The sequence below is a fragment of the Condylostylus longicornis genome, unplaced genomic scaffold (genome assembly GCF_029603195.1).
Source record: "Condylostylus longicornis isolate FDR11 unplaced genomic scaffold, ASM2960319v2 ptg000053l, whole genome shotgun sequence".
NCBI classification, from domain to species: Eukaryota; Metazoa; Arthropoda; class Insecta; order Diptera; family Dolichopodidae; genus Condylostylus; species Condylostylus longicornis.
Genome location: NW_026578022.1, coordinates 156,567 through 172,269, shown reverse-complemented (window position 1 = coordinate 172,269; position 15,703 = coordinate 156,567). Strand labels below are relative to the sequence as shown.

General features: G+C 24.1%; 1 protein-coding gene across 1 annotated transcript in view; it reads left to right on the top strand.

The window, feature by feature from the left end:
• Positions 1-15,483, top strand: part of LOC129611575 (GATA zinc finger domain-containing protein 8-like) — a 68,449-nt gene extending 52,966 nt beyond the window's left edge. The window contains exon 3 of the mRNA XM_055524780.1: positions 15,397-15,483. Coding sequence (XP_055380755.1) covers positions 15,397-15,483 — 87 coding nt within the window. The remainder of the gene's footprint in view (positions 1-15,396) is intronic.
• Positions 15,484-15,703: the final 220 nt, after the last annotated feature.

Here is a 15,703-nt window from a genome sequence, read left to right as displayed (position 1 = left end):
CATGATTATTTCATTCATCTCTTTTGTTTTTTTTTTTTTTTTTTTGAGAGAATTGAGAACTTTCTTTACCCACGCTTTAATTTCTCAACTACAATTTTATGTGCATGCATGTAAGTTGAAGTATAAATATTTATCACATTCACACACACTGTCATAGACAGTATAACAACAATAAATAATTTTTTTTTTTTCATGTTAAATTAATTATTTACAGTTTGTATAATGCAACAATATTGATGATATGCAAAAGTTAAATGAAAAAATTTAAAAAAATTTTTCTTCTCTGTGTAGTAGTGAAGGGAAAAAAAATATTTTTCCTATACAATGTGGAGTTAACTGTAAAATGTTAAACACGTTAAGGCAGGAATTTTTGAAGACAGCAGTTTTTTTTATGAATTTAAAAGTACTACTTCTTTACAAAAAAATAATTTTTCTGGTAAAAATGAAGTAATCGGAATAAAATAACAGATACAAGTAAGTTTTGTTCCATTCACGTAGAAGTATTCATATTTCAATCAATAATTTTTGGGTTATAGAATCGATAAATCGATTTATATGAAATGACATTTCCGTTAATTATATTACGCTTTAATATTATGATATTCAAACTCGAAATATGTGTTGTTTACATAAAAGAAGAAAAAATATTGAAGATCTGAATTTGTATATTGTACTACAATTGAAGAGTTTTAGTACAATAGGTATGAAAAGCCTGCTTTGTAACAACTTGTGCTTAAAATTAAGACAATTATTAATAGAAATTTCATATTAAGAAATTTCTCAAGTATACTTTTGTAATATTATTTAAGATAATTTTCTTTTCTCAAATTAAAGAAAACTGATGATTTTTTTCAAATACAATGCGATTAGTCTATTTCTGTTTATTTTTTTTTATATTTTAATTAAATAGTGCAACTTTTGAATAATAAAAATCACAAATTTTATTCTTTTCAACTGAAAGAAATTTAGAGAAGAAAGTTTTTCTTTATATACAATATAAATTTAATCTCTAAAATAAAATTTAATTTAAATTATTACTGCACAGTTCAAGAAAAAAAAATTAAATCTCTTTTGTTAAGGAAAAAAAAAACAATTTCAATTTTATTTTAAGAAATTTCAATAACTTTTTCAATATAAAAATTCACATAGGTACTACATGTATTTTGTAAATGAATTTGTAAAAATTTTCACATTTAACTTTAAATATTTAATTCATTATATTATTTATATTTTATATTAATTCATTCATATTATTTACTTGACTTTATACAAATATGTACGTTATCTATATAGCAATAAAAATGCATTGGAGGAATAAAAATTTGTAGTAGAAAAAAAGAATAAAAAAAAAATAAAAATTATCAAATAAAAGTTTTTAACTTCATTCATCGCATTTTACATACGGTATATACTTGAGCAAATATTTATATATACAGGGTTTCTCATATCAAAGTGCACTGCTGTATATACCACAAAATAAACACTCATAAGTACACAAAATTTCTGTATGCAGACGATGTTCACAGCTCAACAGGTTTGGAGTTACAGAAGTTTAAAGTCAATTTCGACTCATATTTTTATTTTTTGAAATTTTAAGTATAATTCCGTGTCTGTGCAAGACAGGCACATTATTAGATTTTACATCAGTTATAATCTGCTCAGATTTCAGAATCACATAAATGTAAAATTCGAAAAGTTTGAAATTTTAACTTTTCTTTTTTAAAATACATTAATTTTCTAGGTAACGTAATATTGGAGCTTTATCCAATTTTAGCAAAGCTTGCAGTCTTGTCAACTGAACTTAAATTGGGTATATGAATCATCATGCTACCTGATCTGGTTTAGGAGCTGTTGAGAAAAATTGGTGCTGCAAATGTTATTTTATGCCAAATTTTTTTTTTCAATGACGTATAAAAATGTACAACAATCCTTGAAAATGTCTTTCTTAATGTTCAAGTTAACAACCGAGTTTTGCTTACATTTGGAAAAATAAATAGCTTGAAGAATATCATAAGGCATCTTTCATTAATACAGCATTGTAAATCAGTTTTCACGAGACACCCTATATATATATATTATATAGGTACAAATTGTTTATATACCCATATTTTATTATATTACAAAACTTTTTTATCTTGATAAAATTTTATTTAAAAAAAAAACAAAAAATAGTAAACTAAAGTTTTTTATAACTTCATATCCTCTCCAAAATCAAGTGACAGATGAGTGACATTTAAAATTTGTTGTTTTCAGCAACTTTTCAGACAATAATGAAGAGAAGAGAGTGAAAGACTGGAAGTTTTAATTTTTGTTTTTCTTTTCTTAATAAAATTTATTATAATTGCTTAGGAAGTCAAAATGTCAAGTACGTAATGGTAACAATAGAAAATGTTGGAAAATTTTAATATTATAACAGAAGATTTAAGAGAGAAACTTTTTTTTTTATGAAAACAAACAATGATGAATGCAAATAATCAAATCATTTTTCCGACAAACACTTATATGTATGTGAATTTGTGTGATATAGAATTTAAATTGCAATATTTCATTGCCAAATCAATTAATGAACAATAAAATTGAATTTGTTTTTGTTTTACGAATGGAGTTTTTTTTATAAAGGGTTTAAATTCAAAATTTTACATTACTATATAGAATTTTTAATTTTCTCTTACTTTTTATTGATTCGAACATTAATTGACTTTGTTTAAAAGGACAACGATTTTTTAAATTGTAAACTACAGAATCGTATGCTAAAAATACAAATGCAAGTTTTAATCGCAATATAGTCAAAACTCCCTCTTAAATAACAAATTGTTCTAAAATAGTTAATTAACTAGTAAAAACAACTTTAAATATAATTGAAATAAAATTAAAATCTATTTAATTTAAATTATAATTGAATGCAAATTAATTTTAAACTTGAGAGGGTTATTTTATTACTTTAATTCTCCTATATATTCTTATTAACACCACTATAAAAATTAAGTAATTTAAAAATTAATTTCCGCCCTGTTAGTTTTTCTATTATAAATGAATCATCAACCAGTCCATTAATTTCCTGTTAAATTTAAAGTTCTTAAAATTTTCATATACATATATATATATATACTAATTATAATATAATTAAGAGTTAAGTGACCTTTAAAATCCATTACTTTGGATTTGATTTCATGATTTTATATAATAACATTGTATGGTTACATTTAAATATATATATATATATATTTATATATATATATATATATATATATATATATATACATATTACATCTTATTGTATGAATAAATATAATAAAGTTTTTAGATAAACGCTGTGTAAATTCTTTCTTAGAATTTACATAATTTTTCTTAGAAAACATAATTTACGCAATGGTTAATATAGTAAGAACGATTAAATGTGGGCATACAAAACAATGATTGTAAAAACGCGAACATGATGTTAATTAATATTATTAGAAAGTTTTATTTTATCGTAGATATGTATTATGTATGTGATATGTATGTATTTATAAATATGTTAGTAAAAAATTAAATGTTTTATAAAATTATACGCATAACTAATTTTGTTTTATGTAGTATACCGCGAAAATTGAAATTTATGTTTTCTGATGGCAGATTTTAGCTAAAGAATAATTTGCTCTTAAGACTGAACATATCATAATACTTTGGTGTTTGAAATATTATTGTGATGTTCTAAGATTCAATAATGCAGTTTTCGTTATGGGTAATTCCATATTAGTTTAAATGTTCTTGTACAATAAATCGCAAAAGAGTTCTAAATTCATTATATTTATAGGTTAAAATACACAGCTATTCCCATATTTTCAAAATAAGACAAAGTACTATTTGAGGACTTTAAAACATGTATGAGTGCAAATGTTTGCTGATTTTTACTTGATTCTGGAATATTTGAACTCTTTTCTTATATTTTTTCTATTGTACAGTACAAATTAAAGAAAAAATCACTTGAGTTTCTACTTGTGTGCTATAATTATTAATTATAATTTTAATATTTTTCCAAACAAAATAAATAATTTAATTGTATTTTCTTTAATGGCCTCGGAATTCCGAGCAAATATTCATTGTTCACAGATGTTTTCAAGGGTTTTATATTTCTATTTTTTTTTTTCTTTCTGAATAATTCTTTACATTTTTCATTATTCTATATTGCCGTGCGGTGTGTGCTTTACCTTTTTTTTTGTATTTCACCTTAAAAATCAAACTACATAATATTAGAGATATTATAATCAAGTCAGTTAACAACTGTATAAATAATTACAAACTGTTGAATCAATAATTAAAATAGTGGAAAGATGATAGAAATAACGAAATTCTTTTATATTAAGAATCAAAAAAAAAAAATTTCAAAAGTAAATAAAAGTTTCTAAGCAAACAATTCTGTTTCCGCTTTTATTTACTCGGTTTGATATTTTAAATAAGGTCTAACAGCTATGGCGTCTTATTTTTCTTTTTTTTTTCAATTAAAATCAAGAGTGCTTTATTAACGTATAAGCACACAAAGATAATCTAGAAAACAAAAACGATAAACTTATGTACCAATATCGAATAAATAAAAAACACAATGGGAACTAAAAAATTAAGATTAAAAAATTCTTTTGAAATTTAATTTGGTTTTTGTTGTCAGAATATTGTTTTTAAGAGCAGTTCAGTACAATAAATTTTAAGTCTCAAGAAAGTTATCAATGTTGATAGAAAAACACAAAAAAGAAAGGAAAAATGAACCCATTTTTTTAATTTCTAAAAAAAAGAAAAAAGTAGATTAGGCAATCCATTATCTTAAATCTTGTTCCAGATGGTTACTTTTGAATTGACAGTGGTTTTAACAGAGCTGACTATACTGATGGCATTTCCATAGTTGGAAGTATTTTACTTTGGCTTGTTTGTGATAGTTTTCAAGCGATAATGATTATGTTATGGAAGTGATTAAAGCAAACTGTAATACTGATCCGTTTTTACAACATTATGGCAATAATTTTCCTACTTCAATAGTTTTCGATTGAACTGATTTTGATTCAAAACTTTCATCTATTAATAACACAAACAACACTAATATAATGACATTTAAAATTGATTTGTCAAATTATTATCGTCATCTGCCAAATAAGTGTCTTCATTTGCGTATTTCAAATTACAGTAACTTTCAATCACTTTGTGGTCATTCAAGTAATAGCTATGAAAAACTTTCAAATGTTGAAATGAAATTTTGTACAATTCGATAAATTTTTCATGGATAGCCCCATAATCAAATACGTGTATACATTCTCTATTCCAATATCACTCATGGGGTTTAAATAGCGAGGAAATGTAAACTATTTTAATTTTATGTTTTCTTTTTTAAAGTTTTTTTTTCTATCATATAGAGAGCGCTGTTATTCTTTGTTTTTGCCGTAAATTTAAATTATTTACGCTTATTTGTTATGTGTGCAATTCTTGTTTTCTTTCTATTTTAAATTTATGACAGTTTAACTACTGTAAACATTATATATTTTGATTGTACATATAGTTGCGTTTAATTAAAAAATCATACCGTATATGAAATTAAGTGTAAGTAATGCGATTTTTATAGCGTTAAATATTGAGTGCAAAATATTAAATTATTACTGTTCGCATAATTAGTATATTTTTTATATAATTGTGTATGTATAATGTCATGAAAATAATACATGCTTTTTAGATGCAGCTAAAAATTATACATCATACAGTTTTTAGCTGCATCTATGTAAAAACTTACAGAGTCGAATTAAGTTTAAAAATAACAATTCTAGTAAGTGATTTATATAGCATTATTGTATTACGACTAAGCAGTTTTATTAAATTTTTGACGATAATAGCTTACCTGTTGATCTTTTTAATGATAGTTCTTCAAAATAACATTATTTTATTTATGCAATATTTGCCTGCTAGATGGCTACACCAGTTTAGTGCTTCTATACATTTTTTGTTAAAGCAAAATTTAGAAATCTTGAATAGAAAGAATTTTTTCAAAAAAAAAAAACAAAATTTGAAAAATGGACGGTTCTATAATGCATGTCAGAACATTTAATTGGTTAAACTTACTGACGGATTACTATGGATGTTTAAAATTTAAAGATTTTGTATATACGTTTTTAATGAGACTGTGATATACCTTAAGTAAATATATGTGGCTTATTCTCAGAAACGAATAACTAACTGAAAATAATATACATATATTTTGTGAAGATTTTGAAACTTCTCTATATGTACACAAATCATTCGAATGAATTGGTTTGTGTCTACGATAATAATATTTTATTATTTTCGATATATTTCACGACAAATTAAAGGTTTGAATAAGATCCCTTGGTACATTTAATATCCACATGTTTTAACAAACAATTTAGCTTTCTTTGAACAAGCATAACTTTAAAATTGCAGGTCTTCTAATATGGAACATAATTTATTGATAAATTGACAGAAAAATTCAGAAAAATTTCTTGCTTTAGCTGTTATTTTAGTAAATTTTTCACCTGTTGTAAATGACTTCCTACAGTAAAATGACATTGTATATAGTTCTTAAGAAATGTATATGTCAGTTTTTTGTAAAATATTATTCTTAATTGTAATATAATTGGCTATATAATTAATATAATTTATAATAGCCAGAAACTAAAGAATTGTGTAAGTTTTTAGTATTTAAATTAAAAATGAAATTCTTTGAAAACATTGCTCGTGTACCATACATGTACGGAAATACCTAAAATTCATATAATTAAAATGAGATTACAAAAAAAAAAAAATTCAATTTTAAATTTTAATTCATAGTTAGACTTAATAGAATTATATGTATATGTATATATAAACACATAATTATTATATGTATTACGTAATTAATAAAAAACAAAAACATTTGATTGAAATATAAGGTACTTTTCGTTCATAATAATAACAATTTAAGATTGTACCACATACTGTATAGAAACATTCTAAAATTTTATATATTAATATGCGTGTTTTATGCTCTTAAACATTAACACCCGGTATAAGGAAGAGCATAAAATTTTGGGATTTTTTTTTCCACTTCTCATTTTCACTCATCCGTAACTTTTTAACATAAGCCGCAGAGAAAAAGAAAAAAAAAAGAGATTACAAAATTAAATTTTACAACGCACGCGGTCGCAAATAAATCTAAAATTTTAATTTTTTTTTTTTTGCGAATTCATGTACATTGTTTACACTCTCCCACCCGCGTGAGCCCAAATGCATGAAGAGTGAGTATATTGAGTCATTCATTTTATAATATTTGCTTTTTACGAGTACTTTTCGCGATTAAAAATTTTTATTTTTATGAAAATAGTTATACCAATTTATGCACATATAATTTTTAGCGTAATCAACAAGTTATACTAGCATAAACTACTAGCATAAAATTATAAACCTTCAAAAGCATGTAAAACAAGTGAATAAGTGAATCATCACTTGTAATTCTGCCATTGTCCAACTTTTTATTTAACACAATGTGTTTTTTTTAATGACATCTTGTCATGTTTTTTTTTTTTTTTGGTTTTTACCGTATAATGGTATATAAAATTACTGTCGCTTGAATTCAAAATTAAAATTTTTAAAATATATTAAGATTAATTAAATCTAAATTACTAAGTAAAATTTATTGTAAAACAGACAAGATAATAAAATAAAAATATTTTTAAAGAAAATCTGAAAAAAAAACAAAATGTTTTTCACATGCTGGACTCTTAAATTTAACATAACCATAGATAACTAAAGGTAATAATTAAGGATACAAATAAGAGTAAATTGGACATAAAGAAAAACCTAAAAAAAAAAAAAAATTTATTATCCACAGAAAATCTGTAAGAAAGGTTGTAATTTAAATTTAAGATCATGGTACTTGAAAATATAGAAGACAAGTTTATAAGGTTCTTGTACTTCTTCTTTTACTTTTTCTTCATCATATTATCTTGCTTGATAAATAAACGTAAAAATGTCGGAATAAATACCAATTTTTTAGTACGTTAAAATAAATTTTATTTTTTGTATTTTATAAAACAATAAAGGTTATTTTATCTATTATTACCTTTAAATCTTAATTAATCAGAATTGAAGTGTAGAATAGACTATATGAAACCAACTTTAATTATACAATCCATATAAATAATTTACAATATAGGTGACAAATTAAGAGGCATTTAATGAAGTTCTATTTAATCAGTTGTAGACAGAGCAGTCAATCAACTGCTTGTTGTTGGAAATTTCATTTGTAAAAGAATTCGACAACGCAACTCCACTATACTGTTCTGTAATTTGAAATTTTTGGACTAATATTAGTAAGCAATTGCAATTGCACGAGGGCTGAATACAGGTTGGCAGCATTTTAAATTATATAAGCATATCATTGAGTATTCAATTCAATTGAGTATATCAAAAAATTCATAAGAATATCACCCAAATTTTGAATATAATCCTTTGATTTTTAAAATGCTGTTGAAGTAGAATTAATAAGGCGCAATTGAAGTGGCCTTATTTAACTGAGTAATATCTTCCCTCGTGAGATGAATTACTTACATACTAAAATATAATGGGGAATATATTCTAGAAAGGAAACATGATATACTCGTAATAAGTCGACTTCTTATTTAATTTCAAACGATAATCGAATTTTATTTAGTTGAAGAATTAAATGAGAAAATAAAATATTAATCGACACTCAGAAAAATTATTTAATCATTTCAATACGGTTAATATTCCAATACCCTTAATTCATTGGCTTAGCATTACGATTATAATTGTTGTATAAGTATAGTAAGGGTAAAATTAAAGTCACTAATTGTAAATTTTTTAACTGTTTGTGTTGTTGTTTTATCACTTGAATAATTTTTTGTTTTTTTTTTTAATTTTTTTTCTTGCATCACTCAAAGATTATTTTATATTTTGCATGCATCATTTAATATTCGTTATTATTATTACTTATATTAATAGAATATTAGTTGCATGGAGTGTACGATAGGTAGGTACCACCAATGAAGTTAATATTAAAATTTATTTTCATATGAGAACCGGCTTTATTATATAAAGTTAACATTTAGAGAAGAAGTTGACCTCGAAAAGAATTTCTTAAAATTGAAAATTTTTTTCGTAAAATAAGGCATTAACAGAAATTACAAAATTTATTTAATTTTTTTTTTGAATAACAATTAAAAAACACTTTTTATGCTTTATTTTTAAAATATGCGTATACTTATATGATTTTTTTTTTTAATTTGGGATTTATGCTTGTATAGTTTGTTTACAGTAAAAATTGTAAATGGCTTTTTATTTCATTCTTATTTAATATTCGTATAAAACTATCGATTATTTTAATGGCAAGTGCATTTTGATTTATAAAAATTGTAAAATTGACCTTCAATAGTGTATTTATAGTTACATAAAATCTTGATAATTTAATTGACCAGTTTTATATAGGATTTTAAGAAAAAAAAATCATGCAGCCGGAGATAAACGCAAAATGGATTTTGTGTTTTTTTTGTGTTTTTACTTTAAATGCTTGTTAATAATGTAAAAAATTATGTTGACCGTACGGGTGATTTGTTTATACTCCCAGCGAGTGAAGAACGCAAATTATTGAAAATTTGTATACAACTAATATGTTAAATGGAAAATTAATCACATAAACTTATATGATTAATTTTTTAAGCTTATGTGATTATGGGACGATTGTAGCGGTCACTATTGTAACTAATATTGCGTATCGTAATCGTGTTCTCGTAGCATCCCTACGAATACCGCGATATATATTAAACTCTACTTATAAAAGCAATATGCTTCCTTTTCTACCTTCTCATTATTTAGTGCAACAGTGTAGTGTGAAATGCGGCTGAGAAAGTTTAGTATAGTAAATAGGCGAAGTATTCCACCTGTTACATATGATTTAAGAAAATATTAAAGAACTAAAAGGTAAAAATACTAGATTTCTTAAATGAATCAATAACTCAATTAGTGACTATGCTAGAATACTCAGCAATACGATCACAACTAATTCAAATTTATAATTAGTACACTTACACTTTTAAAAAAATTTGTGTTCTATAAAACAATTATAATAAAAAATTCATTTAACATTCACACTTCTTTATTCGACTTCTAATCTATTCAATTTATTTGAATTTAGTAAGTGAACGTTCTAGCTATTTGGGATTTCATTAAAATTTTTAAATCTATTCAAATTATGAAAATTTGTTACAGAAATTTCACAATTATATGAGCCAAACAAAAAAATATCAAACTTTGTATAAAAAATTTAACATTATTTTAAACCAAGATGATCAATTAATCGATATTACACTTACTAAATATACAAAATATATTGATATTCTGACTATTGTATTCCAAGAATAGTTTTCTATAAGAGCTTTCGTATCTGGCTTATTTCTTGTAGTCAATGAAAAAAGACAGGTTTTATTGACTGAATGGGAATGGACTCGATACCATAGTTATCTCCAAGACATATAAGATATCTGAATCACATCGCTTTCCTAAGGAATCGAAGGTCTTTCAGGAGGAAGTTTTCACTATATTGAAGCTTAAAGAGGTCTTCAGGGATCTCTAATAAATATTAGATTTTCTATCGCGAACAAGAATGATATAGTTAATGATAGAAATTCTTAGAATAATTGTAACATTTAACACTTAAAACAGCATGATTATTTGACATTATTCTTATACAAGTTAAATAAACAATAATACAGAAGTGTCTTAAAATTTTTTGAATCAAACAAATCTAAACAGTGAATAGCTTCTTAAACTCTATTATATTTTAACACGAAGTTCTTTTTGTCTTCATATATAAGATGAAAGCAAAAAAAATTATTGAACTTTTTGTGTATTGATTAAGGAAACAACATTTTATTGTAGTCTTTTCATTTAAATATCAAAGACTATTCTTTGAACAATATTTTTTAAGAAAACGAATCACAAATTTTTATAAAAGATTGAAGAGAAACTGAATGGTAAACGTCTATATTTTTCTAATATGAATTCAAACTGTTTCAATCACCTTATTAAAATAAAGAATAATACAGACCTGAAAAGTTTTTTTTACATTTTTTTTCTCACCAACTATTGTTATCGGTCTTTTTTGTTAGAATGTGATTTTCTTATTTAAATAACATAAAAAAGTTTGTTTTAAGATCACAAATATTTTTTTATTTGCCTGAAATATTTAGCAAAATAAAATTTTGATATTCTCACATTAGAAAATGTAAAACAAAATGTGTTTTATTTAACAAAACAAAGCCTAATGCCTCAATTAATACTTACCTATTAAGCTGTTTACAACCCGCTTTAAGATCTCACTTGATACTCACAACTCGTTTTTTATAATATTTTTTATAAAAAATTTATTCAAATTAAAACTTACTCATATGCAATAATTACTCAAATTTTTTGAAGCAGGTTGCTGCTCAATACAATACAGGTAATTTGCTCAATACAAAAATTTTTTCCCAACATTTTTCTATACAACTGTGTATAGAATGTTTTCTGAATTTTGTTTAATAAACTGTCACATTTCCCAAACTCATTGTCATTCGTTTTAGCGCTGCATTTTGACTTAATATCAGTGCTGCCAATTGGGAATCGTTAAATTTCTCGAAAAATTACTTGAAATTTCCCGATTTGAGCCCTACTTTCTCGCAACCTAATATAGTAGATCAAAAATGGTTTTTCTTTGCGAGAAAAAGAAATACTAAAAAAAATTTTCTCAGACATTCATTCTTCATTTAATCACTTACTAAAATGAGAACATGAGGAGGTGGCTTGATTTCCTGAAAAACGAGATATTTTCCCCACATTGACAGCACTGCTTAATATTGGTTTAAAAATTGGTATGCTCTTTGCAAAATTACCCATGTTACCCCAACAAGCAAATAGCTATATACATACATAAATTTATCGATGAATAATTTAACAATATTAACGTCTAGAAATTTTATTAGAAAACGTGATATTCCATTTCACCAACATTTATCAATACTTCCGCTTCATCTAGATACATACATATGTATACAATGGTGGATGCTCAAGAAAAAATGTCAAAAAAATTATAATATAACCTCAAATAATATCATCCGTTAATTGTCACAGTTATTTTTATAATGTCAAATTCTCTTTCCATGTCTTCAATAAAGAAAAAATTATTTAAAAAATTTTATTCAAGGAATTTTTTCTTTAATTTTATGCAATTCAAGTCAAAACATTGAACTTATTTTCTAATATTTATTCATATCGTATAAGCCTAAGGCAATTAAGTCAATTAAATTAGAGATTTTTTTTAACTTTAAATTAAAATTTAGCCTTTAGAAACATCACGACCAGTAATGTCATTTTTAAAAATATTTGTGTATATATGTACATTTATATGTAAGTATATTTGTGAATTTATAAATACAAAAATATTGAGAAAAAAATTGTTACTTTTTCAAACATTTTAAATTTTTGTATTTTTTTTTTTAAGGTTGAGAACCGTGTTTTGATAGAAAAATGAAAAACATTCCCAAAATTTAAAAAAAAAATAATTTTTAATTTTCCACCATTTTTACTATTGATCTCGAAATCAGTAGAATTCGTACACTAATTTTACAGTTTTTTTCTTTTTTTTTTCTGTTAATTTCTAAAAATCATGTTTTGGGTGTTACGCTCTTATTGTTTGCATATACTATACAGTGTTAAGGTGTGTCATTTGAGTTCAATTTATAAAGTAATAATGTATTTCCGCACTCTCAATACTTTCTGAAAGAAAAAGTAAAAATAAAAAAAAAATTTATAATAAAATTAATTTTATTTTTTAAAATATTTTCGGTTTTTTTTTATAATAACGCGATTTTATTTAAACTCTAATTAAAAATGAGAATAAATAAAGTAAGTAGTTAAACTCAACTATGGGATACTCTGCATTTTAGATTCTGAATTCATTTTGTGTGACGGAATTTTTAAAAGAGCTGCTATTCGTAAAATTTATGAGTAGTTAATAAAATTGTACAAACAGCACAATTTTTTTCTCGGGGTACAAATAGCACAATTTGTTTCTCGGGAACTGGTTTATTTGGGTTTGAGTCAATTTGGGTTTTAATTACAAATGCTGTTCTGATGCTCATATAATCTAAAAAATATAAAGCAAAAAACGTGCCTCAATTTCTTTTTGAATTTTCTTCAATTGTGCTTGGAAACGAAAAATAGAAGTTCCTTAATGTTTTTTTTATACTGTCAATAATATTACAAATGAATCAACAAATTTGAAATAGAATTTTCGAATACAATATGTTATTTATAAACTTTATAAACTTGTTAAGATGGCTGTATGCATACGATTAGACGAATGTTATTTTAAAAAGTATGTACAAATATTGTCTTGTAATTTTGGGCGAATCTGATCCCTTTTAAATAAATATTACCAATAATATTGGCAAAAACTTGTCTTAGATTACTATACAAAACAAATTCCTGGAAGACAATTATGCGGTGTTATCAACGAAATGTCATATATTATAGGCTTGCGGGAGTTCCTATTTAAATTTTTCATAAATATTCACATAACATTGTTTCGCTTCAATAACTATTACAAAAATATTTCAAAAATAAACCATTATTCTTTTGATTGGAAATTAAAAATTTATTTGGTCAGTTAAAATTTTTTTCTTTCTTAAAATTGTTTCTCTATTTTTGAGGGGTATATTTAATAGGGTTTAAAATAAAAGCATTCCAAGCATTCATTGTTCTTTTTTAGTTGTTATTTTGTTCTTTATTTTATATTATTAGTACATTATTTTACTGTTGTGGGAGAATGAAATACTGTTGCATTTGCACTGACAATATAAAAAATTAAAGTAAAGTTGAACCTGTTGGAAAATAAAAATATTAACTATGGCAGTAATGAGTGAGACAAAAAAAAATTCGATGAGAATTAACAAACTAGTATCTCACTCACTCTACAACTTTTGCTCAATAACTTAAGCAAAGCTCTTAAAAAATTATTATGCGGGCATTCAATTTTGACAAAAAGATCAATTTTTTTTTTTCTTTTTTTGGAAATTCACAACACTAAAAACAATTTTTTGGCTTGAAAATAATGCTAACAAATACAATGAACACTCACTTTCTTTGTAACAAATAAGAAATTTAAAACCGCGCAGAGTGTTTAAACTTGGATAATTAAAATATTTTTATTAATCCTGATAAATTGAACATTATTTTTATTATTATTATCTCGAAATCCTGTAAATTTTCTATTTTAAAATTATTTTGTTCACATTGCATTATAAAATAATAACTTTCTCTACACATTTTTATAAAACATTAACTGATATAGTATAATTTTATTTATGAATCATTAAATTTGAAGATTCATCTGATCAGGAAATGCATATTATTTTTATTAAACTCTTTAAAAATTTTATACAATTAGTATAAAATAAAATAGCAATTTTTCTACTACATTATTAAAATTGCTTTCATTCATATACTGAAATATTTCAAGAATTGCATATATTTGGGATGAGCATCTATGCAATCTTTCTGGTATTGCTACAATAATTAAGCGGCATTTTTAGAACTTTGAGGGGCTATAACTTTTAGAGGGAGTGAGATAAGTGAAAATCTTCTGCGGAAATAAGTTTCTAGTCCTATGTCTAAAGACCCATGTGTCTATAAATTTGAGTATTCGATTTTCAAGGATGTTGCAGTTTTGTAAGCATGTCCACGGGCGGACGGACGAACAGAGTTAAAATAATAAGTACTTTTTTTTCAAATTTTTATGGAAAAGTGCTAAAAATTAACATTTTGGCATATTTTGTACACCAACACACAATTATTTAAATATTTACATTATAAATAAATAAATATAACCTGATCCTTTTCAGGAAATGATAGAAATCTTAACCAACCTGTCTCTCTTAAATATAAATAAAATAGTAAAATGTAAAATTAACAAAATATTTTTCGAAAAATCTGAAAAATCTTCGTATACAAATTAAATCTTTTCAAATACAATTTAAATATTTTTGAATAATGTTTTTTTTTATTTGTTTTTTGATAAATTGGATTTGAAATTTTTACATTTTACATACGTCATGTACTTGCATAAAATTAAACACAACTTATTGCATTGCAAAACAGACGAGTTCATCTTTTCAATTGCCATTTTTGTTTGCTTTATGAATCGTGATTTTGCATATCAACAAGATTATCGCCATTTCTGTTTTTATTTTTACTATTTTTTTTTTATTAAGGTATTTCACGTAATATTCAAATTAATTTTCTGCATTAAAAAATAAAACAGCAAAATTGTTTTTTTTTTTTATTTGTTTTCTTAAAAAATTTTCATTTAAATTTTTTCATTATTTTCAGTTGTTGGTGTTCAATTTAACCCATTTGTTTGTTGTTGTTTTTGTTACAATTTGGCATAACAAAGTTGGTAAAATTTCATACAAATAATAAAGTTTGTGAATTGCATTCAAATTAGTTTGATTCACATACGTTGTTTTTGGTGGTTTGTTTGTTTTTCTGTTGATTTCTTAAAAAAGATCAAGACATAAATTTTTTTTGCATTTTAAATTTTTTTTAAATAAACTCTAATGAGGGGAAATGGAAATTATCTTGTATGCTAATATTTATGTACATACATATAATCTTTATTTGCTGTTTTTTTTTAAAT